Source organism: Schistocerca cancellata, chromosome 3 (genome assembly GCF_023864275.1).
Source record: "Schistocerca cancellata isolate TAMUIC-IGC-003103 chromosome 3, iqSchCanc2.1, whole genome shotgun sequence".
NCBI classification, from domain to species: domain Eukaryota; kingdom Metazoa; phylum Arthropoda; class Insecta; order Orthoptera; family Acrididae; genus Schistocerca; species Schistocerca cancellata.
This window is the reverse complement of record NC_064628.1, coordinates 511,816,485-511,843,783: the sequence shown is the minus strand read 5'-3', so window position 1 is coordinate 511,843,783 and position 27,299 is coordinate 511,816,485. Positions and strand designations below refer to the sequence as shown.

General features: G+C 41.0%; 1 protein-coding gene across 2 annotated transcripts in view; it reads left to right on the top strand.

Moving 5' to 3' along the window:
• The window catches only part of LOC126175307 (uridine-cytidine kinase-like 1), a 112,055-nt gene extending 89,217 nt beyond the window's left edge, over window positions 1–22,838 (top strand). For both annotated transcript variants that reach the window (XM_049922011.1, XM_049922010.1), the window contains exons 9-11: window positions 5,008–5,193; window positions 16,064–16,229; window positions 21,811–22,838. In XM_049922011.1, the coding sequence (XP_049777968.1) occupies window positions 5,008–5,193; window positions 16,064–16,229; window positions 21,811–21,962 (504 nt within the window). In that variant the 3' untranslated portion in view covers window positions 21,963–22,838. The remainder of the gene's footprint in view (window positions 1–5,007; window positions 5,194–16,063; window positions 16,230–21,810) is intronic.
• The last annotated feature ends 4,461 nt before the right edge of the window (window positions 22,839–27,299 follow it).

Sequence of the window (27,299 nt, the reverse complement as noted above, 5' to 3'; positions counted from 1 at the left end):
CGAAGTCAGATGCACGGGTCTTCAAGAAGGAACCATCCCGTGCAGACTTCCTCCGTACCTCGACCTCCCAGCCTTCGACCGGTACTTCCACCAAACGTCCTTCCAAAAAGGCGCATAGGAAGCACAGTTCTCCTTCTCCGCCACGGTGCATTTCTTCTCCTGCGCCACCCAGCGGTTGCCGCCCCAGGCCGTCATCCGTCTCGCCTGGCCGCACCGCTGGTAGCCATACATCTGGCCGTTCACCGGCGGAGGAAGCTCCCCCTCCCGGCCATCCTCCCGAGATGGCCGATGACCCTATAGACCCCATGGATGATGACTGTCCGCCTACTGATAGCGGCGGCAGTGCTCGCTCGAAGCCAGGCCCTAAGCGGCCTTAGAGGTGACCCCTTCTCTCATCTTCCTTTTCTTACGATGGCACTTATTCACTGGAATATTTGCAGCATTCGCTCCAACCGAGAGGACTTGAAGTTGCTGCTCCGCTTGCACCGTCCGCTCGTCGTAGCCCTCCAGGAAACAAAGCTACGCACATGCGATCAAATTGCCTTGCAACAATACACCTCTGTGCGTTTTGACCTACCCCCTGTGGTAGCTATCCCAGCTCATGGAGGGGTTATGTTGCTGGTCTGGGATGATATTTACTACGATCCCATCACGTTGCACACCGGCCTGCAGGCAGTTGCCATCCGCATTACTCTCCCCACTTTTACGTTTTCCTTTTGTACCGTTTACACTCCATCGTCATCTGCCGTTACCAGGGCAGACATGATGCAACTTATTGCTCAGCTACCTGCACCATTTTTGTTAAATGGAGACTTCAATGCCCACCATCCCCTTTGGGGCTCTCCAGCATCCTGCCCGAGGGGCTCCTTGTTAGCAGACCTTTTCAACCAGCTCAATCTTGTCTGCCTCAATACTGGCGCCCCTACTTTTCTTTCGGACACATCTCACACCTATTCCCATTTAGACCTCTCTATATGTACTCCCCAACTTGCACGCTGGTTTGAGTGGTATGCACTTGCTGATACATATTTGAGCGACCACTTCCCGTGTGTTATCCATCTCCTGCAGCATACTCCCTCTCCGTGCTCCTCTGGTTGGACCATCTCCAAGGCAGACTGGGGGCTCTTCTCTTCCAGGGCGACCTTTCAGGATCAAACCTTCCCAAGCTGCGATCGTCAGGTCGCACACCTCACGGAAGTCATTCTCGCTGCTGCTGAATATTCCATCCCTCACCCTACTTCTTCTCCACGTCGCGTACCGGTCCCCTGGTGGACCGCAGCATGTCGAGACGCTTGACGTGCTCATCGACGTGCTTTACGCACCTTTAAACGCCACCCTACAGTGGCGAATTGTATTAATTATAAACGATTACGTGCTCAGTGTCATCGTATTATTAAAGAAAGCAAGAAAGCCAGCTGGGCTGCTTTCACAAGCACCTTCAACAGTTTTACTCCTTCTTCTGTTGTCTGGGGTAGCCTGCGCCGGCTATCTGGCACTAAGGTCCACTCCCCAGTTTCTGGCTTGAAGGTCACGAATGAAGTCCTTGTGGCCCCTGAGGCTGTCTCCAATGCCTTCGGCCGCTTTTTCGCAGAGGTTTCGAGCTCCGCTCATTACCACCCTGCCTTCCTCCCCTGCAAACAGGCAGAGGAGGCTAGGCCACCTGACTTCTGCTCCTCGAATTGTGAAAGTTATAATGCCCCATTCACCATGTGGGAACTCGAAACCGCACTTGGCCGATCACGGTCCTCCGCTCCAGGGCCAGATTCTATTCATATTCAGATGCTGAAGAACCTTTCTCCTGCGGGTAAAGGTTTTCTTCTTCGTACATACAATCGCATCTGGATTGAGGGACATGTTCCCGCATGCTGGCGCGAGTCTATTGTTGTCCCGATTCCTAAGCCGGGGAAGGACAAGCACTTGCCTTCCAGTTATCGACCTATCTCGCTTACCAGCTGTGTCTGTAAAGTGATGGAGCGAATGGTTAACTCTCGATTGGTTTGGCTGCTCGAGTATCGACGCCTACTTACCAATGTACAATGTGGATTTCGTAGGCGCCGCTCTGCTGTTGACCATCTGGTTACCTTGTCGACCTTCATTATGAATAACTTCTTGCGGAAGCGCCCGACCGCGGCTGTGTTCTTTGATTTGGAGAAGGCTTACGACACCTGTTGGAGGGCGGGCATTCTCCGCACCATGCATACATGGGGCCTTCGCGGTCGCCTCCCTCTTTTTATTCGTTCCTTTTTAATGGATCGACAGTTCAGGGTACGTGTGGGTTCTGTCCTGTCCGACACCTTTCGCCAGGAGAATGGGGTGCCACAGGGCTCAGTTTTGAGCGTCGCTCTCTTCGCCATCGCGATCAATCCAATAATGGATTGCCTCCCAGCTGATGTATCAGGCTCCCTTTTCGTGGACGATTTTACCATCTATTGCAGCGCACAGTGTACACGTGTCCTGGAGCGCTGTCTTCAGCGTTCTCTTGACCGTCTTTACTCCTGGAGTGTCGCCAATGGCTTCCGTTTTTCTGCCGAGAAGACGGTCTGTATTAACTTCTGGCGCTACAAAGAGTTTCTCCCACCGTCCTTACGACTCGGTCCCGTTGCTCTCCCAATCGTGGAGACAACCAAATTTTTAGGCCTTACCTTTGACAGGAAACTTAGCTGGTCTCCACATGTCATATTTGGCCGCCCGTTGTACCCGTTCTTTAAATGTCCTCCGTGTTCTCAGTGGTATGTCGTGGGGAGCGGATCGAACCGTCCTACTTCGTCTATATCGGTCGATCGTCCGCTCCAAGCTGGATTGTGGAAGCTTCGTATACTCCTCTGCACGGCCATCCATCTTACGCCGCCTCAACTCCATACAACATCAGGGTTTACGACTTGCGATCGGAGCATTTTATACCAGTCCCGTAGAGAGTCTTCATGCTGACGCTGGCGAATTGCCACTCACCTACCAGCGCGATATACTGCTTTGTCGGTATGCCTGTCGGCTACTGTCAATGCCCGACCATCCGTCTTATCGTTCCTTTTTTGACGACTCTCTTGACCGTCAATACGGGTTGTATGTCTCTGCCCTGCTACCCCCTGGAGTTCGCTTTCGTCGCCTCCTTCAGCACCTTAATTTTTCACTCCCTGCAACCTTTCGAGTGGGCGAGAGCCGCACGTCATCTTGGCTCCAGGCTCAGGTCCGCGTTCACCTTGACCTCAGCTCGCTCCCAAAAGAGGTAACCCCCGGTTCGGTCTACCACTCCCGTATTTTGGAACTTCGTTCGAAGTTCATCAACATGACTTTCATTTATACAGATGGCTCTAAGACCAATGACGGGGTCGGGTGTTCCTTTATTGTCGGGGCACACAGTTTCAAATACCGGCTCCATGGCCATTGTTCGGTCTTCGCAGCTGACCTCTTTGCCCTCTACCAGGCTGTTCTTTACATCTGCCGCCACCGACATTCTGCTTATGTCATCTGCTCAGATTCCCTGAGCGCCATCCAGAGCCTCAGTGATCCGTACCCGGTTCACCCTTTCGTACACCAGATCCAACGCTCTCTTCAGCAGCTGGTGGACGTCGGTTCTCCGGTTAGCTTTATGTGGGTTCCTGGCCATGTCGGTATCCCTGGGAACGAAGCTGCAGATGCCGCGGCCAAGGCTGCGGTCCTCCAGCCTCGGACAGCTTCTTGTTGTGTCCCTTCGTCCGATTTTAGCAGGGTCATTTGTCGGCACATTGTGTCGCTGTGGCATGCCGATTGGGCTGCACTTACCGACAACAAGCTTCGGGCCTTAAAACCTCTTCCCGTGGCTTGGACGTCCTCCTCACGCCCTTCTCGGCGGGAGGAGGTCGTTTTAGCCCGGTTAAGAATTGGACACTGCCGGTTCAGCCATCGCCATCTGCTGACGGCTGCGCCGGCGCCGTTCTGCCCATGTGGGCACTTGCTGACGGTTAGACACATTTTAATGTCCTGCCCAGATCTTAACACACTGCGCCTCGATCTTAACCTGCCAAATACTTTCGATGCCATTTTAGCGGATGACCCACGAGCAGCTGCTCGTGTTCTTCGTTTTATCAATTTGACAAACCTCGCTAAGGACATTTGACGATGCTGTTTTTTAATCCTATGCCTGTCAGTCTGTCTTTTATCGTGTTTTCCCTTTTAGTTGTTGTTGTCAACTTGTGCCTCGCGGTGCATTCTTAGTCAGGGCGCTAATGACCATTGAAGTTGTGCGCCCTAAAACCACAAAAAAAAAAAACCCTCCCCCCCCCCCCCCCCCCATCTTCTCAAATCACTATGCGGGAACAACAGAGCCACATTACCACCACAGCTCTATCCCAAGGGCACTGACGTGGCACATGTTTCCAGGCAACAGACCAATGAATTCACGTGAACAACTTGTTGCGCTAATGCTGACCCCTCGTAGTGATTCCGAGAACTTTTCAAACCACCGTGATGTGTGTGATATATATAAAACTGCAAACTAAGACTATTATTTACTCTTAATTTTGTCATTTAATCATATTTGCTGGTTATCAACACCCAGAGTGGTGGAACATTACTGAATGTAGTCAGGAGTGTATTATAGGAACTATAGTGCTGCTATCTTCAATTTTTCAAGGGGTTTTTGTTTCAGGCGCTTTATAGTGCTGTTTCATCAAAGACGAACTATAACAACTTGCCTTTTTACTGAACTTTACCACTTGGGATTTAATCCTTTTTTTTAAAGGATGAAGATGCCTGAATGTTCTTTCAGGGACAGTAGTGGAGAAATTGAAACTAGCATTCTGCTGCTAGTTAGAAAAAAATACCCAATTGTGATTGGGTATCCCATCACATATTAATTTGCTGCTGATAAAATATACGTAGGTTTATTAGTTTTAGAGTTTTGTATGAATTCTGAGACCAACTTTAAGTGATTATAGAGAAATATACCCTAAATAGAGGTTGGCGAGTTTAATTGATTTGACTTAATTCAAAATCTGGTAGTGAAATAAAATTTTACTCTTTGCATTTCAGGAGCATATAGTTGAGACACCACAAGGAACACAATATACTGGTAAAAAGAGTGCTACTGAAAAGATATGTGGAGTATCAATTTTGAGAGCTGGTGAAACGATGGAACAAGCCGTCTGTGATGTTTGTAAAGACATCCGAATAGGAAAAATACTGATACAGACAAATCTGAACACTGGAGAACCTGAGGTTTGTGTTAAAATTACATGTGTTGGGTTCTGAAAAATATGTTGTTTAATGAAATGCGTGTTCTTGGGATAACATTACATGGCATGCGCTTACATACACTATGTGATCAAAAGTATCCGGACACCTGGCTGAAAATGACTTAAAAGTTCGTTATGCCCTCCATCGCTAATGCTGGAATTCAGTATGGTGTTGGCCCACTCTTAGCCTTGATGACACCTTCCACTCTCACAGGCATACGTTCAGTCAGGTGCTGGGAGGTTTCTTGGGGAACGGCAGCCCATTCTTCACAGAGAGCTGCTGAGGAGAGGTATCAATGTCGGTCGGTGAAGCCTGGCATGAAGTCAGCAGCCCAAAACAACCCAAAGGTATTCTGTAGGACTCTGGTCAGGACTCTGTGGAGGCCAGACCATTACAGGGATGTTTTTGTCGTATAACAACTCCGCCACAGGCCGTGCAATATGAACAGGTGCTTGATCATGTTGAGAGATGCAATCACCGTCCTCGAATTGCTCTTCAACAGTGGTAAGCAAGAAGGGGCAGAAAACATCAATGTAGGCCTGTGCTGTGACAGTGCCACACAAAACAACAAGGGGTGCAAGTCCCCTCCATAAAAAACACAACCACACCTTAATACCACCACAGCCTCCAAATTATGCTGTTGGCAGTACATATGTTGGCAGATGACATTCACTGGGCGTTCGCCATACCCACACCCTTCCATCGGATCACCACATTGTGTACTGTGATTTGTCACTCCACACAACAGTTTTTCCGCTGTTCAATCGTCCAGTGTTCACGCTCCTTAACCAAGCGAGGCATTGTTTTGCATTTACCAACGTGATGTGTGGCTTACGAGCAACAGCTCGAGCAAAAAATCAAAGTTCTCTCACCTCCTGCCTAACTAGTCATAGTACGTGCAATGGATCCTGATGCAGTTTGGAATTCCTGTTTGATGGTCTGGATAGATGTCTGCCTATTATACACTACGACCCTCTTCAACTGTCGGCGGTCGGTCAGTCAACAGATGAGGTCGACCTGTAAGCTTTTGTGCTGTTCATGTCCCCTCACATTTCCACTTCACTATCACATTGGAAACTGTGGACCTTTATCTAGGAGTGTGGAAATCTCATGTACAGACGTATGACACAAGTGAAACCCAGTTACCTGACCACGTTTGAAGTCCGTGAGTTCCGCAGAGCGCCCCATTCTGCTCTCTCACGATGTCTAATGACTACTGAGGTCGCTGATATGGAGTGCCTGGCAGTAGGTGGCAGCATGTTGCAATGAATATGAAAAACGTATGTTTTTGGGGGTGTCCAGATATTTTGCATCCCATAGTGTATGTTGTTCTTTTTACTTTCATTTGATTCACATCCAAATGCATTTCACAGTGGAACATAGATTATGAATTTGGTATAACACACATGTTTTTTGGTTTTATGGTGACGCACTTGGAAAAAACCTAGTCTTGTTCTTTCACTGTTGCCATTTGTCATTGCTGGTGGTTTGAACATGTTGCTCATAGGTTCTGATACCACCTTCTGGACTTTCAAAATGATATTAACACTGTGCCATCCGGTGACACCACAGTGGTGTCGTGCGCGAAATAGGGGTAAATGGCCGGCGATACAACAGTGGTGTTGTCTGCATAGTATTGCGCAGTGGCTGGCGACAGCACGTTAGTATCCTTTGCATTTTGTTGGTGTTTTGTTTAGGTAACAATAAGTTACCCACATCAACAAGTGTTTTCTTTTTATAAGTACTTGTGCCCTTTTATCATGACGGACGAAAAAGACAATAGGATTATTTATGATGAATGCGCGGACGTCTGATGTTCTGGACGACTTGGCCGATTGGAAAGAAGACATTGGATATCAAAAAAATGAAAGTGAAGCAGAATCATAGGAAGATAGTGAAATACGTCCAAGAAGAATTCGGCGAACGCTATGATTGCCAACTGAATCAGACGAAGAAGACAGTGCACAGTGGTCAGACTTCGATAATAAATTTGAAGGATCCCAAAGTCCAAACATATTTCCCAAAGATACACAGAGTGTCGAGGGTATATTGTATGATTATGTATTGGGAACGATCTCATTGAATATATTAGCAATGAAACCAAAAAGTACTACAGTCAAAATTGCAGTAGAAGGAAACTGGATTTAAAAAAATGCCAAATTTCCCGATGTTACGGGACCTGAACTTAGAAAATGGTTTGGGCTTGCTATCCTTATGGGAATTGTAAAAAAAAAAAAGCAAGGATTAATGCTTATTGGTCAATGAGTCCGTTGATAGACACAGAGATATTTGGCAAAACGATGTCCCGCAACCAATTCAGACAAATATTATCATTTTTACATTTTTTCCGACAGCAACAATAAACTGAATAGTGCCAACCTGCTTGTCAAAGTGCAATTCATAATTGATTAATTTTCCAAAAAGTTTAAAGAAACATTTAATCAATTCAAAACATCTCAATTGATGAAGGAATGATACCGTGGCATGGATGGTTAAATTTTAAAGTTCACAATCTGTCGAAAATTGCAAAATATCGCATACTCGTTCGGATGCTGTGTGATTAGAGTACGGGATACATTTCCTCATTCAAGATATGTTCCGGCGCTGGACAGCCTTCAGCAAAAACAGTGATGGAACTATTGACACCTTCTGATGGAAAGTGGCATCACCTCTGCATGGGTAATTGTTAACTCGCAGAGAAGTTACTTGAAAAGAAAATTAGAGTTTGTGGAATGATACGGCAAAATAGAGGATTTCCAGAAAATTAAAGCGCGCAAAAGTCAATGTGTTTGAAGCTTGTCATCAACGAAAAGGTGAAAAGCGCCTGGTGACAAGACAAGTAATCTGACTTAGCACTGCTGGCGCCAAGCGAATAAATTTGTATGAGACGTGCGGGCGATAAGGTGTTAATAAAAATTTCCTTTTATTTTTGACAGCAAGTTCCAGACTGTACAGCAGGTGAGGAAACACCTACTTGAAAGCATCAAGTACTTCCTGATTGTGATTTGCCACGGGTGGTCAAGCATTGGCATGCAAAAACAAAATTTTGAAACTCAGGTTTCCTGTAGGCATATTCTGAATTCTGAACTTTCCCAAAGTTTGACAATACCTCACAGTTTATTTTCGTGCCAAACTCAAGAAAATCAAGAAGCACACATTTCCTGTCCCAAAGACAGTCACCACAGTCTCCCCCTCCCCCTCCTCCTCCCTGCCCCTCATGTTTGACCAAAGTCTTGTCTCCAGTTAAGATTCAATCACTTAATGAGTCTCTCTCTTTTTTTGTGAGAATCCAGAAATGTCAATGACACATCCATTTGCTGGTTCTTGAGTCAAGATTTTTGGTACCTATGTTGCACAAAATTTGTCATGGTCTAGCTTTTGTGCAGTGATTTGATGCAACATGAAATTTGTGGAAAATTAAACAAGAATTCTGACATTGTTTTTCTTGAATCTTGAATCGTCTTGTAGATTTTCACAACCAGTTTATCAGTCACAGTGCTTGGTCATCCACCTCGCTCTTCATTGTGAACGTTACTTCAACCACTTTAAACCTAATGCACCATTGGTACATTCCATCTTCAGTGATTACATTGTTTCTGCACACTTCACACAGTTGCCATTAAATTTCATTTGGTTTATGGTTTTTTGCGAACAAAAGCCTTATTACTGGCTGCACTTCACAACTCGTGGGATTTTTTTTTTTTTTTTTTTTTAGTGGGAACAACACTGACCTCGTGCTGGCATGGATTCATGCCAACTGAACAGACAAATGCTCAGACAACAATATGGCTGCACTAGTTGTGTCCAGTGTTGTTTCAGATGTTTGTATAAATCACTTTACAGGATCAATAGTTGATAATTGGATCTAACAAACATTTCTGTACGTAGTTCATTCTCCAGTCTTACGTGCTGCTATAGAGCAAATGTGAGGTGCTGTGGGAAGGCAAGTTGCTGCACATAAACCCCCTGCCTGTACTGTCTTATACTATGAGCTATGCAAAAAGAAAGCAGTCACTTTCTCTGAAATTAGCACAGCCATGACTGTTGTTGCACATACCTGTGTATTGGCTCAAGGTAAAAACCACTAGAACTGCCATTACATTTGTTATACTGAACACATTGCCAGTGTTTCAAACATTTATTATTCTGAACAGAATTTCTTATTTTGGATTCTTAATTTTTTTTTTCTTCACATTAAACATACATTTTATTTTGTCTTTATACAAACTAGAATGTATGTGATTAGTATATCATCTTTTTGGGAAGATGGAGTTCATATTTATTGAATAAAACATGTTTGGATCTGTTGACTTTATTTTGTAGCTTAACCTAGATCAGTGAAGGGGGCAAAAGACATGTCAACTTTTATTTTTGCAATAACTGGGCTGGCTTTTATGTTTGGGATTGATTGTCCAACCTGTAAAATACCAAGAAGTGTTGGCTCCTTGGGAATGCCTTGATGATCCTTGTAGCTTGCATGGGGTGGATCTGCATATGGAAAAGGTAAGATCAGGTATCAGAGTTGTGCCTCACACATTTGATTTAAAGGTCACTCGATCCTTTGGTTTGAACAGGAGGTGTAGGTTCTGGCTGTCTGCCCAGTCAGTTAATGTAATGCCTACAGCTGTAGATCTTGGATAGCCCAGAGTGTAGTGAGAATTAAAATCGCTGGTGTACACTGCTGGGTGTTAAGCCTTGGATAAAACACGTGAGGGTCATTTCTGTGGTGGAGGTTTATAAACATTACAGTGTGTCAGCAATACCATTTTTGTATGTATCAAATGCTCTGCTGGCGTCACTTTTGTGTCTAAATTCTCAAGGAGTGTGTTCTTCACTGGGATGGTCATACCATGCTTATCAGGATCAAATGCTTGGAATGAAATAAAAAATATCACTTGTACCATATCATTGAAGGATTTTGAGACAATGATTGGTATCCTGTATGCCAGAGGTGCCCTCTGGGCTAAAGGCATTTCCTTGCGTGACATTTCATCACATTCTTGAGGACCTAATTTTATCAGGGATACAATGACAACAGACAGAGCTTGTGAACATATCAGAGTCCACTGTTTTGATGAAATGTCGTTCCGAGCTGTGGTATTCTAGTACATTTGCAATGGCTTCCTTTATATTGGTAATGAAAGAGGCCTACCACATGACCAGCCATTAGAAGAGTGCATAATTCCTTGTCTGATGGAGCCATCTATAAATCAAGAAGGGAATGTGGGAATGTGACAATAGATAACTTCACATCTCTTCAGCTAGCCAGAAACTTCAACAGAAGAAAACATTGTTAATGATAACAATGAGAAAGATTTGCCCAAAAGTCCCCAAGTGGATGAAGAGCGACAATTCTGACTTATATTCCATCATAATCTTGAAAAAGACTGGTAAACCTGTATGCATCCTGACAGTGCTGCTGGTGAAAAAGAATAAGGCTGTCATTATTCTTGGCACACTTCATCCTGAAGTAGCAGTCAGTGAAGAAGGAAAGCAGCAGCCAGGAACTGTTAATTTTTACAATGTTACAAAGTGTGGTGTACACATCATTCAAATGATTCACAAATATTCAGTTAAGGTCAGGGTGTTTACAACCCGCGACAATCGGGAGATCTGGGAAAAACCCAGGAATTTTTTCATCCGGGAGAAAACCGGGAAAAACTTGGGAATTTTATAGAATTCGGGGAATTTTTAGTTTGCAGTTAAATTTTTGTAATATTGACTGGTAAGAATCGATACTTTAACAAAGGATATTACTGTTCCCACTACTGCAGAATAATACTGCAACAATGAAACGTGAATGAGAAAAAAAACATAAATTGCAAAGGAAATGTGCCATATACAACAGCAAAACACAGTGCTCATACAAATGTTTGCCAACAGCAAAACGTGTTAAGAGGCTTTAGGAAGACTATGCAATGCTTGATAACAACAAATTGCCTCTGATGAGTGTGACGTCACAACTGTTTACACTAGATTAGTCTTAGCAGTTACGAGCGGGGTCATGTGCATGCGCAGTTGAGTGGCGTATGTGTAGTAGCTTCTCCTGTTTCTGGCTACAGAAGTGTCGCTGATGGCTGTGTAAGCAGTTGCAACCAGCAGCTAGATGCTACCAGGAAAAATTTTACTGCCGCGCCCAAGATGCCAGGTTCACGCAGGCGCAGCAGGCCCGGATCTATGAGGGAGGGTGGGGGGGAGGGGGCACCAAATTTATATTCTTGAGGAGAAAAAAAAGCTTGTTTCACAAAGCACTTAGCATCCAGCGCATGTTGGTCTATAGATTACTCATATGATTTTGTTGCGCATCACTGTTGATTTTTGAAAACACTCTGTAAGTTGATTTCTGAATGAATAATAAGCCGCGCGGGGTAGTAGCTGTGTGGGGTCTGAGGCGACTTGCCACGGTTCACGTGGCTCCCCCCCCCCCCCCTCCCCCCTATCCCCCCATCCCACCACCCCCCACCCCTGTTGGAGGTTCGGATCCTTCCTCTGACATGTGTATGTGTTGTCCTTAGCGTAAGTTAGTTTAAGTTAGATTAAAGTAGTGTGTAAGCCTAGGAACCGATGACATCAGCAGTTTGGTCCTATAGTAAAAGAAAAGAAAGAAAAAAAAAAACATAAGTTGTTTTTGAATGCGTGCATTATGTACGTGATGTCTGTCGTGGGAATCCTCGTTGCGTCTAGAAATAAACTTTATGCAGGCTTAGGGGACCGGGCTATACAAGCTGAGTGGAGTAGAGCCGAATGACTGAACGCCAATCGCTGTCTGACTATGTCGTTTGGGTTTGCGAATGATCAGCGTTCTTGTAATTACTAGGGAAATCCATAGAGTCAGACTACCAGAGTGGAAATAAACGACTGACAGGAATAACAGGTAAGAAAGATCAAGTTTTGTCTTCTCGGTGTATTCAGGAAAATGAAATTTTGCCAGAAAAATTTTTGGGCAGATTGCTACACTAGTAAGCGCCAGTTGTACAGTCCCCATCTAGCAGCCGCGTAAGTTCTGTTCTGGAAGTAGTGCGGAAAATGGTTTGTACGAACATAACAACGCCTAACTGGAGAATGATTAGGGATAACTAAACCGGTGATTCTGGCAGGGTTAGTGGAGTTAACTGGCGAATAAGTTTTGACAAAGGCAGGAATAGTTCTAGAATTAGTGATGACAGCACTGTTTATTAGAACGAGGAAGGAGAGGAAACAGGGATATCACACAAATTATGGAAGAGTATGACGATTCTAAATTTATATAAAAATCTCGTACTACTACTTTTCGATCTCATGCTCGAGAAACTGGAGTGTATGAATGAAACATGAAACTATTTTCTAACATACTACTTTTTGGTTGTAGTAGGCCTAATAGGCATTTTATGTTGGTCTTCGTGAATTATATTCTGTTGTGTTATAAAAATGACCATTTGTGCCAAAATAGTCTCATTTATTTGGTGTGTGTTACAATTTCTGCAGTGTTAGAAAGACCTATTTTGTTTTATCCAGCAGACAGTGACAAAATAGATGTAATCGTATTGAGAAACCATACCAGTCTTGGGTACTATTTGTATTAACAGCTTACGCAGTATTAGATAATGATATTTCGATTTTTCATGTAGCAAAATGTTTGATGAACTTCGATGAGGTAATAGATTCTGTTGCAGAAAGGAAAGCACGCCATGTAAAGCTGTAGCAAGATTAGAAAGAAAACAATGCTAGGAGCTAAGGGTTGAAGAAGTGTGTACTGTATTGCTTGTCTCTTGTCTTTACTGGTTTTATGTATCCTATATTTAATTTTGTCACCCTAACAAAGTTATTAGCTAACAGGCAATAAAGAGTGCAAATTTTCTAAAGAGTTCTTGTTCTCTCGATTACAAATAATCCCATCCAGTAATAATTGCAAGATCTTTTAAAAAGAGGGGGCAAGATGTCGAACCAGGCAACTGGGAGCAGGAGAGGCAGCACAGGACATTTTAATTTCCACTGGCGTGAATGTAGTTTGATGGCATCCAGTACAAAATATACACGTTTCTATTCCATGGAGCGAAATACAGTGATGTGGATAGAAGAATGGTGTGTGAAGCGGGGCGGCATTGCACTCTGGCACACTTAAGACCAAATAACATGTCTTACATTTCCTCGAACATATATGTTTTATGTATCAGACTCTTCAGAAAGATGTGCGCTACAAAATGAACATAGTTTTGAAAATTCAATTTTTAAAATTTTTGACGTATCTCAAACTCACGATGGAGGGGGGCTGGGAGGGGGATGCCACTATCTTAGTATTCCCCCGGTTCAGAAATATTGCAGATCCGAGGCTGATGCACAGAGCAGTCTGAGTTGTAGTGGGGAAGTTTGTAGTCTCCGCGTGACCCGTGTTTACATTTAGTGATTTTGCTGTTTCCTCTTCGTTTACTGCTCTCATGTCAAATGAAAACAAAATGGATTTCTGTGGCCGGGAGCTATCAAGTGAATTAAAATATGTTCAGATAATTACGGAAGGTTAATATACGTTAATAGTTCCAGATTTTATTTTATTTCCACTTTTCTGACAGCCATGCATTAATCGCCTTGTAGAACAATGTAGTTGTTTTTGTCGGTTTTCTAAAGAAATTTGGTTTTTATTAATCTCTTACGCTGAGGCAGTTGATGTGTTTGAAACAAAGTATTTAGTTCCACACTATTGGCTAATTTCAACTGCTCGCTGCATTTCAAGTGCACGTTTTCATCTTCTAGCATGGATGGCATTATGCCATAATAAAGAATCAAAAATAAATTAATACAGTACTGGTACTCCAAGAAAATAGGTAGAGACCTACTTCATTGGGAATCTGGACATACGAATGTGCTCTTTAAGTATGCACTTTACATGTGCAATTTTAATATGGTTCACGAAATTCCGATGCTCTTGGAGTATCCTCTGATGTGTCTCTTCTTTTATGACATAATGTAAGATCTTCTAATGTTTTACATGTATGAACATACGGGCTTCCTGCGTCATAGCAACTGCCAAAGCACGGTGGCGCCTGTTATCTGGCGCTATGACGACTATTGAAATGAACCTATTTCTAACAGGTCACCGGAAAATATTGCAAATGTTGGTTTGAAAAGCGTTACTTTCAAAGTAAATTTCCTTTTACGCAAGTTGAACTATGTGCGAGAATGTACGATGAATTTCTTAAATCACAGTGCATTTGATGACTAGCCATTTAGAAGTATTTCGAGCCCAGAAGATCAGACATTCATGTCGTTATTACGAGCAAATTGATGTAGTGCTACGGGAAGCTCTCTCTCCTCAGCGGTAGCTAATTTATTTATGGAAAACTTTGAGACCAAGTCACTGGACTCGGCTAAAAATTTTACTGGCACATTTGTTTGATATATCCTGAAGTGTAACACGCGCAAAAAATATCAACTTTATATGTGAAAGCTTAGCTTCTCTTGCAGCTTATTAACCTTAGAGACACAATATTATATGTGAAAGCTTTGCTTTTCTTGTAGCAACACTATGTATATTAATTTAATACATTAACATTTCCTGTTTGTGTATCCTTGCTACTTAACAGTAATGTTACTATTAGCTGACTAGACCACGTGTCTAGTGGTCCGAATAACCGCTGTCATCGGCTGGCGTGATCACGTGACATGGGCGATGACTGGCTTACAAAAGCGCATTGCAGTCTCGATTACAATGGTTCGCAAAGAAACATGTGGTGTTTGGTGGAATTCGAATTTATACTTTCGTAATATGAAAGTACGCAGCGTACATGTTGCTGCACATCAAAAATCTTACCAAGGAGATGCCCAATGCATATCTTTTTATAATATCCTAGACATGTCAGCAATAAAGGTATGAATATTCTGCAATCAAATAACCAAGAATAAGCTGCAGGGAAGTGTTCATTCTTCGTCTAGTAAATGAACTCGTAAATGGGAAGCAACAAAGAGCAAGAGGACAACAAGAAAGCTAATCAAATGAAGGAGCAACTGTAGAACTGAACAAATCAGTAAAGCAACAGAAGTGCCAGGGCAAATGTGTGCAAAGGATAAAGATGGACGACGACATTGAGAAATGGAAAAAGTTGCTTGCAGAAAATGAGTATGAAAAGTGTTAATAATCTGCACAAAGTTTGATTTCAGTGTTAAGAAAAAGCAACTGAAGTAAATAAAGAAATGTTAGGAACTTCAGAACTTGGTAACACATCTGAGTGGTCATGCGAAGTTTTGTATGCAAAGCAGCAATCTAAAAATGTTAGAACTTTGACGTAAAGCTTTATTGAAATGTGTACGTATCATACAGATGAATGGAAAAAAATGCGTGTATTATTTTAATCATGTTACAGGTTTTTAATGCAAATCTCATTAGGGCTCAAACGAGCCCTTCCCACTGTTAGAGGTCTACCACATTTCCCACTGTTCTGTTGTTAACTACAGTAATGTTTTCTACCTATTCCAAACTACAAATTTGAATACATATTTTATATTGGTATGTGTATTGTTTATGATGTAGTTGAGAAATATATATGTGTATTTCTGAATTTGGAAAACATGGTTAAGAAATGAAAATCAGAACCCATGTTTTTGTTTGATTTTTCTATATGTAGGTGTTCGTTAAAGATGTTGTTTCCCCTGTTTAATTATACATTTTCAGTTTGCGTGAAAGTGGAAAATGTTGCAGCATGTGCACCAATGTACTGTGTGTTGCATATTTGGAAGAAGTCAGTCAGATTAATAAATGTGCTTGCAGTTTGATGATAGGTTTGATGTGAATGCATTGTTTCCAATGTGCCTTATCTATTTGACCAGCTTGTTTCCATTCATCTTGGCACGAATTTATGCAGAGTTCTCTTTTTTTTACCAGTTGTACTACCTGAGACTTCCAAAGGATATAAAGGATTACAAAGTAATATTAATGGATGCCACAGTAGCTACAGGTGCAGCAGCTATGATGGCGATCAGAGTTCTTCTGGATCATGATGTTCCTGAAGAAAATATCCTCCTGGTGTCATTGCTAATGGCAGAATCAGGTAGCATTTGCAGTAACCATTGAAGTATTTTAGTGAAATGATTAGGCTGTATGTATTACATTTTCAGTAAGTTCAGTTAAATTAAACACTGGTGTACACCGCCAAAAAAGTTAGCATTTAAGGTAGTCCAATAGTTGTGGTAAAATTTTCTTTCAGAAATATTGGCTGAAAATGAATGTCTCTGTAGAAGTCAATTTAATAACACAGAAAAAAAAAATCCATGGATATTTAGCTTGTGACTGTTATGTAGTAAGGGTATACTAGTAATTATAGTGTCTTTTAATCATGCCTGTCTGCAACTTGCCATGCCTTCTTTATGGTAAGTAGCAATCTATCTTTTCCTACATTGTTGGTATAGTAGTAATTATTTACTTTCGTCGTCTCTTAAGTAGCATGCCTTACTTTTTGATTCTGCTGCTAAATGATTTGTCTCTGTTCTTTGTTAGGAGAATACTCAAATGAAACAAACAATGTGTGCAGAAGAAAAGTATCTTTGACCTTTGTAACTTTCCAAGATCAAGACTTCCACCCTGTACTAGTTTCATGATTCAGTGCATGTCCTGCCTTATTTGCTTATCTGGTTTTGGAGATTATATAAGGCAGTGTCCCTTACTCCATCTTTTGTAAATGCTGTAGCTGACATGTTTTTTTTGTTTTTTTTTTACTGAGATCTAATTTATCCTTAGCTTTACATTTAATTCTTCTCCTGTGTTTAGGATGCTATCTTAGAGATGATCTTTTGACAGTCCTTAGGAACTGCAAAATTTTAACAGCAAAAATTTTGTTCTGATTTTTGGAATGGTCAAAGTTCCAGAACCATATGGCAGTGTTGAAAATGCTGTAACTTAATAAAAATTAATTTGCGTGTTTCAGATTTTGTGCTATAATGTTTCTATTATTGTTCAAATAGTGAAGAGTCCAGAATGCAATAACAATACGGAAAGGATAGACTGCTCCTTACCACATAGAGGGGACACTGAATCAGAAGCAGGCACAATGAAAAGGCCTGCTAAACATTTAAGCTTTCAAAAAAAGGCCCTGTGAAGTGGTAAACAAATTCATAGAAACACAACTTATACACACACGACCACTGTCTCCAGAGCTGGGACCCAACCGTGAACTGCTGCGTTACCTGAAGATGGCAGTAATTTGCGAGAGTGTGGGGGGGGGGGGGTGGTGGTGGTAAGGGTAAGGAGGCAGCATTGGGCAGGGAGGGAGAGGTACAGCAGGGTAAGGACAGGGATGGCTGAAGAGGCTGTGCTGCAGGGACACAGTGGGGACAGGATGGACTGCTAGTTACAGAGTTGTGGGGCTGTGCACTCACTCTATGCCGTCCAAGTCTCCATCATATTTGAGCATTCTGCAGTATTTCACATGTGCAAAACTGAGTGATACCTGTGGTATTCTGTGAGTTTTGTCTTAATAGCTGATACCCGTAGACAACACTGTGTTTCACAAACAGATGAGAAAACTTATTTTTAAAGTGCTGTTGTTCGTAAAATGTGTAGCAGATTCAGATGAGTTGGTCTGCAGGCTTGCCAAGAGGCAGGAATGCAGTGCAGTGGTCTGTGGTGATAGTGATTTACGAGCTGTCAGGCGCATTGTGCAGGAGGCCAAATTGTCTCAGCAGGCAATTTGAAAAGAGGAGTTTGTCTCCAGGAAAGAAACATAGCATGCCTAGGTGGGTAATAGAAATCAGCGACTTCAGTTGAGAGGGGAGTTCACTATGGCAGTGAAATTGCGCGCTGTTATGCCTGTAGCAGCTGGGTTTGAAGGCAGTGCAATATCAGTGCAGAGAATATTGGTAAACATCAAATTTAAACATGTAAAATCCAGTGACTGATGCTGCTCCTGTGATGACATTTCTAAGAACAATGCGTGAAGTATTATTAGGGTGAGACTTGGGAAAATTAAATCCACACTAGAAATTGTCTTTGGCAAACAGATGGACAGGGCAGCTTGAAATTCTTGTGGAAAGAAAGTAAACTAATATTCAGAGCAAAATCAAAAACAATCTCTGCCATGCCAAAATGAATGGAGAAGAAACATGTTGAGAATGATTTCAGAATCAGCTGTTGCCTTATTTGGATCCAGGCTGTGTCATTATGGTCAGTGAAAGCTATATCACTCTGTAGTTCTTGCCAGGCCTCCCACTACAAAAATAAGAAAAGGTGATATAGTTTCATGACAGGGCAGTAATGGCGTATCACATATTGAAACACAAACAAGAGCAGAGCTGCTGGACCTCGTGAAGGTTTCAAATGGCAGTGGTAAACGATACAAAATTCATTTCGTAGCTCTGCAACATGGTCATAAAATGAGTAGTACCTCCTCATTATTGCCTTTATAATCCTGCATACCATTGAAGAGATACATGACTAACAGAAATTCTACGTTTAAAGTAGCTGACACTGTAAAACTGATCCATGAGGCAGTAGACAAAATCCCCATTGCTAGTTGGAAGCTTGAGTACATAAGTGACAATCAACAGGAAGAAGATTATTGAAAAGAAGTTGTTCCAGAGAAATAATGAAATTGATAATCATCAGTCTGGCACCCACATTTGACAATTCCAGTTCTGAAAGCAGTGACTATGAAAGATCAGAATAAAAAGATATGTGAGCAAACTAAATTTATTTTCTAATTTCCATGGAACATTTACTTTCTTGATGAAATTAAATAATTTCTGATATAGGCCACAGTTGGACACTGAAATGAATTCAGTGATGGAGTGAAAATTTGTTCCAGACTGGGACTTAAACCTGGATTTCCCACTTCACACTAATGGTCGCCTAACCACTTCACTTATCCAAGCACACTTTACTCCTAAATTCCCAACCTGTTGCACACTACTTATGTAGCGCCTCCCATCCATCATACTTCATCATGCCGGATTCCCGCAAGAGTTCAGAAGAGTGTGTGCATCCACACTGAAGTGATCTGAATAGCAGTGTCCCACTTTTGAAAGAACAGACACCACTCTTGACCACTCAGCTGCATGTATACAGAACACACATCTCACGTGTAAATATATATGGCTTGATGGCCATTAAGATTGTTCCGGTGCAGATGCACTCTGTTGTCAGAATCCAGTGTGATGCAGCAAGTACTGTTTACATTGGAGAGGGCACACTATGTAAATAATGTGTGACAAGTTGGGAATTTGGGAGATACGGAAAGCATGCTCAGTGGTTGAAATGATTGCACCCTTAAAACGGGAAATCTGGATGAGAGGCCAGGTCTAGCACAAATTTTCACTTGTCACCATTGAATTCACTAAAGTGCCCAATTGTGGCCAATGTCAGAATTTATTCCATTTCATCATGTATACATATGGCTGAGGGATCAGTAATGGTGTCTGTTCTTCCATGCAGTAGAGAAGTTCAATGCATGATATGTTTTGTAACAGGGATTTTATTTTACTTATCTCACTATTCTCTCTGCCAATATAATGCAGTTTAAAATGCTATTTGTTGTTGCAGGTAAGTTTGTAGATCACACGTCTACTTTCACAAATAGTTCTGCCTTTGATAGAGTAGGAGAGGCTTGTGATAAGACTTCAGTAGGTGGTAGTGGAAGGGTGTATGGGACAGGTCCTGCATCTGTTTATTGCAGAGCCATGGACCAAGGGGTTGGAAGCAGGGATTGATAAGGATATTTGGTAGGTTCATTGGGCAGTAGTAAATTACCAGGTGTACAGTTATGAAATGAGCGTTGTTTTTTGTGAAAATGAAACACTAATTTTGAATTGAAAATTAAAAAAATTTTATTCAAAGTACTGACCATTGCTTTCTATACATTTTGACCACCTTTCTGGCAATTTATGGACACCACGACAATAGAAATGTTAGTCTTTTTAAGCAAACCAATCAGACACACAATTTTCGACTTCTTCGTAGGAATCGAAGTGTTCCTCAGCCAGTGCGTGTCCCATTGATGAAAACAAATGGTAGTCGGAAGGGGCCAAGTCTGGTGAATACGGCGGGTGGGGTAGCAGCTCCCAGCAAAGTGTTTTGACTGTATCCTGAACCAGTTTTGCTTTGTGTGCAGGTGCATTGTCGTGTAAAAAAATTACTTTGCCATGTCTTCTGGCCCATTCTGGTCTTTTTTTGATCAATGCATAGTTCAGATTGATCATTTGCTGTCTGTAGTGATTAGTATGCACAGTTTCATTGGGTTTTAGAAGCTCATAATACACCACACCTCTCTGATCCCACCAAACACAGAGCATTGTCTTCTTGCCAAATTGGTCTGGTTTTGCAGTCGATGTTGATGGTTGTCCTGGATTAACCCATGATTTTTCCCGTTTAGGATTCTTAAAATAAATCCATTTTTCATCGCCAGTAACAATTCGATGCAAAGTTGATTTTCTTTCATGTCTTTGCAGCAAAATTTTACAAATGGTTTTTCGGTTTTCCATCTGTCTTTCATTCAACTCACATTGCACCCATTTTCCACTCTTTTGGATCTTTCCCATAGCTTTCAAACGGTCAGAAATTGTTTGTTGTGCAACATTTAGCATTGCTGCCATTTGCTTCTGACTCAAAGTATCATCTTCATCCAATATTGCTTGCAATTCGGCATCTTCGAACTTCTTTGGTGGTCTTCCAAGTTCTTAATTTCTTACATCAAAATCATTATTTCTGAACCATTGAAACCATCTTTTGCATGTTGCTTCTAATAGACCATGATCACCATATGCCTCGACAAGCATTCGATGCGACTCTGCAGCACTTTTTTTCAAATGAAAACAAATTAATGCTTTCCGCAAATCATCACTTTCTGGTACAAAATTCGACATTGTTAACACGATGAAAACATATGATGTTGTTTGTTCCTTGACTAGATGTATACTAAATATCTTTGGCAGATGTCATACCAACCAAAAAAAAAAATAAGGCTCGTTCACAACAAATGTTCCCTATCGATATATATGTATCTTAACGCTCATTTCATACCGGTACACCTGGTATATTAAGAGGGGTGGAAAGGATAGTGGACAGGATATTCCTCATTTCAGGGCATGACAAGATGTAGTCAGAACCCTGGCAGAGAAAGTGATTCAGTTTGTGCAGATATGATTGGTACTGTCTTGAGAAGAGGGCTCTTTCGTGGTTGGACAGTGGGTATGTTGGATGTGGTAGGTGACCGGAAAGACAAGGCACAGCAGCCCTGGTTTTGGACAAGCTTGGGAGGACAATTTAGGCCTATGAAGGCCTCAGTGGACCCTTGGCATATTTGGAGAGGGACTACAAAAGTGACAGCCTTGAGTGACTAACCTGCATGGAAGTACAGAGACAGTGGTAGTGTGTGCGCATGCACGCACGCGTGCGTGCATGATGTAGAAGTGTTTGTGAATTGTCTTCTGAATACTATTAAAAAAACAACTTAGTCACCCTGCTTCATCAAGATTACTTTGACACAGTTTTCACATTGTTGTTCTTCAGTGTAAATTATTTACAGCTTAAATGTGATGTTAAAACAGATGACATAAACATCTTAAATGTGATGTTAAAACAGATGACATAAACATCTTAAAATGTACATTGCAACAGTTTTAATGTTGTATTTGTTGTTACAGGTGTTCATTCTATAGCATATGCGTTCCCCCATGTCCGTATAGTCACATCTGCTTTGGATAAAGAAATTAATGAAAAATTTTATGTTGTTCCTGGTATTGGCAATTTTGGTGACCGTTATTTTGGAACTGAGCCATCAGAGGAGGCCTTCTGATATTGTGTATGAAATTGTTGCAGTTTGAAATAAACAGTATTGCTGTAACAGTCAGTGACAGATAGTTAACTGCAACAAAAGAAAACGTGCTCTCCAGAATTGTTCAGTGGAGCAGTGTTTAATGATACAGGGTTTTTGTAATTGTTTTCAGTACTTATATGCTTTTATCACGGAAGTGAGAAGCTGTGTGTGTGTGTGTGTGTGTGTGTGTGTGTGTCGTGTAATTAGATGTTATGTTATTGGTTATTTTGTCCCTCACTGTGATTTCACCTGTGTATATCATTATTTATTTATTCACTTTTTAAAAGAAAATGGAATGAATTGTGCAATGTCAATTTGTTGTTGAAATGTGTACAAATATGCAATGCAGTGTTGCCAAGTGAATTGTGTGCCTGTTGAGGGGAAACACAGTGCCATGTTATACTGGGGTATGAAATATTGGAAGCTATTTTGGTACTTGGCATAAGGCAGAAATATAATAGTGACAATAATCTTTAGTAGTTGGCATTTTTTCTGCTTCCCTATAAAGAATGCCAATGTGTAAGAAACACAGACAGCTTGGGATTAAATACCGAACACCTCAATTTATTTGAAAAAGCAAAATCTTCATTTGCGATACTACTGTACAAGCAGTTACTGTACTGTTCAGTCACTCTTTATTGTGTTGGATACGTACATTTCTAGTTTGTCACAACTAGTGGTATATACTCTGCAGAAATTTTTGATCAGGGAATGTGCCACTTATTCCAGGCACACTCTTTGCTTGATGGGGCTGGCACTGCATCTTTTTGACACTGAGTCAAATCCCAAAAATGTGAAAAGTGGTATTTTATTAAGGGCAGTGTTTCTGTTGAATAAAGAAGTATTGTTACTACAGTTTCCAATTTAAAATTTATTTAGCATGTACAAAGCATTTTATTTCCTTTTCATTTTAGAGGAAACTTAACTTCTAATAAGATAACTTTTTGTTCAATATTAATTGATGTATTTTGTCTGACAGATAAAGTGTGATTGCATCAAGAATAGAGCCCTGCTTAAAGAACATCAAAGACATAAAGGAGTTGAACATTACATTCAGTTCTGTTAGTGATACCACCACCAGCTCCTCCTCCTCCTCCTCCTCCTCCTCCTTTATCATTAGGAATTTGTCCCCCCCCCCCCCCCCCCCAAAAAAAAAAAAAAATTGCATGTAATACTGTTGATTCCACATGAAATTTCTATTTGTACGTACTTTGCGGACCTGAATACTTTGCTGCTTTCGTGAACAACAGTTCTATCACAGTTGATGTTAAATTCAAACAGTGTGAAAGATGTAATTGCTTGTATATGCAATTACCACATATTTTATACTCAGTTATTCTATCATTATAAAACAGCCCAAAGGCAACTACCCCCTACAGCAGAATGACATGTGGCACATGCACATGTAGCAGAACAGTGTTCACTAGCTTTTGAGCTTTTTATAGTGGAAAGTGTGTACACACACGCACGCGCGCACACACACACACACACACACACACACACACACACACACACACACACACACACACACTCTTTGTAAGTGTGTGTGAGCACACCACCTTAGCTGTGGTGACACTCAATGACATAGTCTCACTGCAGCTGTGGTAGTGTGTATTTAGATGTCTGTGTGGTAGTTTGTTTGAGTGTATGCACTTTCTACAAGAAAAAGAGCCAGAGCTCGAATGCTAGTGAACGCTTTCCGTCTGTATGTGTGTACCACATCAGTCTGCTGTATGTGAGTAGTTGCCTTTGCCTTATTTTATGTATTATTCCATCAAGCAGTTTCCAGTATTGCTATTCTGTCATTGTTTTAAGTATAGTATTTGTTTAAATGCCATAGCCATGGCCCTCACTAGTTCCTCACGGTTATGGGTTTTATTATAATTATGTTAAATGCTAATATCAGACATTCTTGCTACAGTTTCCTAGTTTTATAAAATGTTATTGTAAAAACTGAATGTAGTAGAGGTCTGCAAATTGGACATTTTGCTCACTCTTACTCGCTTAAGTGCACTGCGCTCATGCATGGTGTGTGCAAGTAGGAATGCTTGTACCAGGCAGGCTATGGTTGAACAAGGCACAGTGGGAAGGAGAAGGCAGAAGCCCCCTGGTCTGGTGCACTCGCCGATTTGCGTGTCTGGAGGTTGGTGTTGCTTCAGACATTCTCCCACCAGATGATGGAATTAAACTCGCATTAACTTGGCGATGCAGTAGACGTGTACTGCTGCATAGTAGTGTCTAATCATGACATTGGTCCATAAGAGAAAATAGTGTGTATTTAAAGAATAATAAAAATTTGGAAAGGGTTTAAAGTTTCATCAGACAACTGAGTAAATATCAACTTTTGTAATCGTGGTCACACTCAGAATGAAAAATCATATTGCTGCCTTTCACGATGACGTCTGCTTTATCAATTCAAAATTATGTATGTGAAATTTATCACCTAATCATTTGAAAATCTAGCAGGAACAAAATTGTCTCCTAATTATATTCTGTTAGTGTTGCAGTTTCAAAGAACTGTCTGGATGTCATCTATTTGTATGCAGTCAAGTCTGCTTCGTCTGTCTGAGATAAGGTTCTGTGTCAACTGAAATGTCTTTCACTAGCCACATTTGAGACCGAAACTCAAAATATTCTTCTGGCTAAATTAGATACCGTGAGAAATACAGTAGTGTTCTGCTTGCACCTCAAGTAGATCGTTGTCATTACGACTATTCATTCGAACGGAATACAAGTCAATATGAATAATTTTTGTATGACATGGTCTACAGTCTAGTCACTCTGAAAACAGGAAGTACATTTTTTTTTTTGGCTGGTGACTGGCTGACAGTCTCTTGGCAGTGCTAAATATATATTTACAGATATCACACAGACAGAGTAATATTACTGTCATATTATAATTTTGTTCTAGCTTACCTGAATTAATATTTCATTACAAATTTGACACTCTTATGTTTCAAAGGTGTTCAAATTTATTTGAATTTGGTTGTTAATGCTTTGATTGTTAATTGGTTGAGGCCTGTTTAGTAGAAGGTAGGTTCGGGATGGTTGTGCAGAGGTATTCTTTATCAGATAAACTACAGTTATCTGAGCTTCTGTATTTAATCGTATTCTATAAGTCCACAAATAATCCAGCTAGTTTTTTCGAGATAATCTCAGGGCTTGGAAAAACTCAGAAATAAATGTTGTTGTTATTCATAAACTTTCTTAACATACCTCAAGCACGGTTGTAATTGAAATTATTTGCATGATGCATAAGCAAATGGGGTACTCAGTCCAGCTAAAATTAAAGTACTGTTATGCACCGTATTGAGGTACACTGCTTTCTGTCAGGACTACACTTTAGCTGAAATGAAATAAATTAATGCGGCAGCGCTCCTCTGCAACGTGATGCTGTGAAAGAAACTCTGTAAATTGAAATGCTCTTATTGCGGCTGTTAGCCACAGAAATGGGTCAAGATTGTTTTTCTTCTCTGCAGTGCTAAAAGCTGAAATCGTAAAGGATTTGACACGGGGAGTGCTAATCTTATAGATAACATGTGCTGTCATTTAACAGTAATAATATATATTCTGAAAATGACTGAATGAAACATTAGTACTTTAACAACGGATCTGAATACAGAGCTGTTCATTGAATGGTGGTCACAAAAGAAGGAAGAGGGAGAATATAATCTCTATTATCTTTATACCAAGGAGGACAAAGATTATACCCTAGGCTAGGACATCACATATATTCTTTTTTTTATATACATTATCCTTTTTTCTCCACACAAATAATTAAAGAAATAATTTTCTAATAAAATTATGGAAGAACGCAACACAGAACTTAACATCCCATCTCTGCCAGAAATGGACACAATTTTTAATAATCTGAAGAGCCACCAGAGAAATGTTACTATTCTGTGCCTCATCCAAATTTAGACTTTCTCATGTGTGAGAAAAAGATAGAACTCTTTCAGCACTTTTAGTTTCTATAGTTATCAGACGATAATATTGCAGTTCTATTGTACTGCCAGAATACCAGTGACATGGAAACTAGTGTTATGCAATTAAGTGAAAATTTAATTTTATGCACATGCAGCATGTATTGTACAAGGAAATTGGGTCTGCAGTAATTTAAATGTGCCTCGGCATCTACCAGCAATGCATTAGTGTGTCTTTTGTGTTTATACACCTGTAATAAAACAAACTAAATTGTTTGATACCTCTCGCCTTCACACCATAATCCTGTAGCAGGCAACTTGGAGGTGCTCAGGTAACTAGTGGAAATCGTGGAATTCTCAAACGAGTATGAAGAAAGTAGAATGGAATAATATTATGAAAAGGACAGTTGCTATTCACTATATAGTGGAGATGCCGAGTCACAGAGAGGAATGACAAAAAGGCTGTCACAAAACAAGCTTTTGGCCTTTCTCCAAAAATACATGCACACGTAAATGCAACTCTCTCTCACACACGTGACTGCAGTCTTTGGCAGCTGAAGCCATTTTTTGTGCCTATCTGTGCCTCAGCATCTCTGCTGTATGGTGAATAGCAACTATCCTTTTCATAATTGTTACATTCCATCTTTGAGTTTCCATTGTTTGATTTTGGAAGTAGAATGTAGTTGCTCACAAAGTCCAAAGCTCCTGTATTTACATCTGTCAGACTTTCACAGAACTACGTGCGCCAAGCAATGAGACTGAGCATAAATGCCACATGCAAACCTCAAGTGTATAGCAGTCTAGATATCAAAATGAGAAAAATAATTCTTGCTAGCCAGTAAAACTGTCTGAGTCAAGGCAAATTTAAATCATTGAAATAGAGTATTGATTGTTTGGAATGTATAGTTTGCCATCTTCATTTATGTCGATCAAGGAGAGCATTTAAAGCTATATTATACTAGGTATAATAGGAAAGGGATGTCAGGTGAGAGTAAATTTTCTTAATGTTAGGAACAGTAATGGGTGCACATTTTAAATTTGTAAAACATCCTGCCATTTTGTTATTATTTTGCTTCAGTCATTAAGGAAAAGTGAAACTTTATTCATTTAAAGGACATGAGAAAGAAAGAAATTTCTCTGATGCCTTTGAATCAGTCGAAAACACTTTAACTATTTAGTTTCATGGACACCATCTTTGAGAAAAGGGCTTTGAATTTTCATCCACATCCTGCATCTCTTGACATGAAGAGACAGTGTCATCAATCAGTTACTGTAATATAGTTATTCAGTGGAAGAGAGCAACTAATTAGTTCTGCAAGGTGAGGATAAAACTTGTTTCATTTTGCTGGGTAAGTACTATAATAGAATCACGGAGCTGTTATTGTTCAACCTT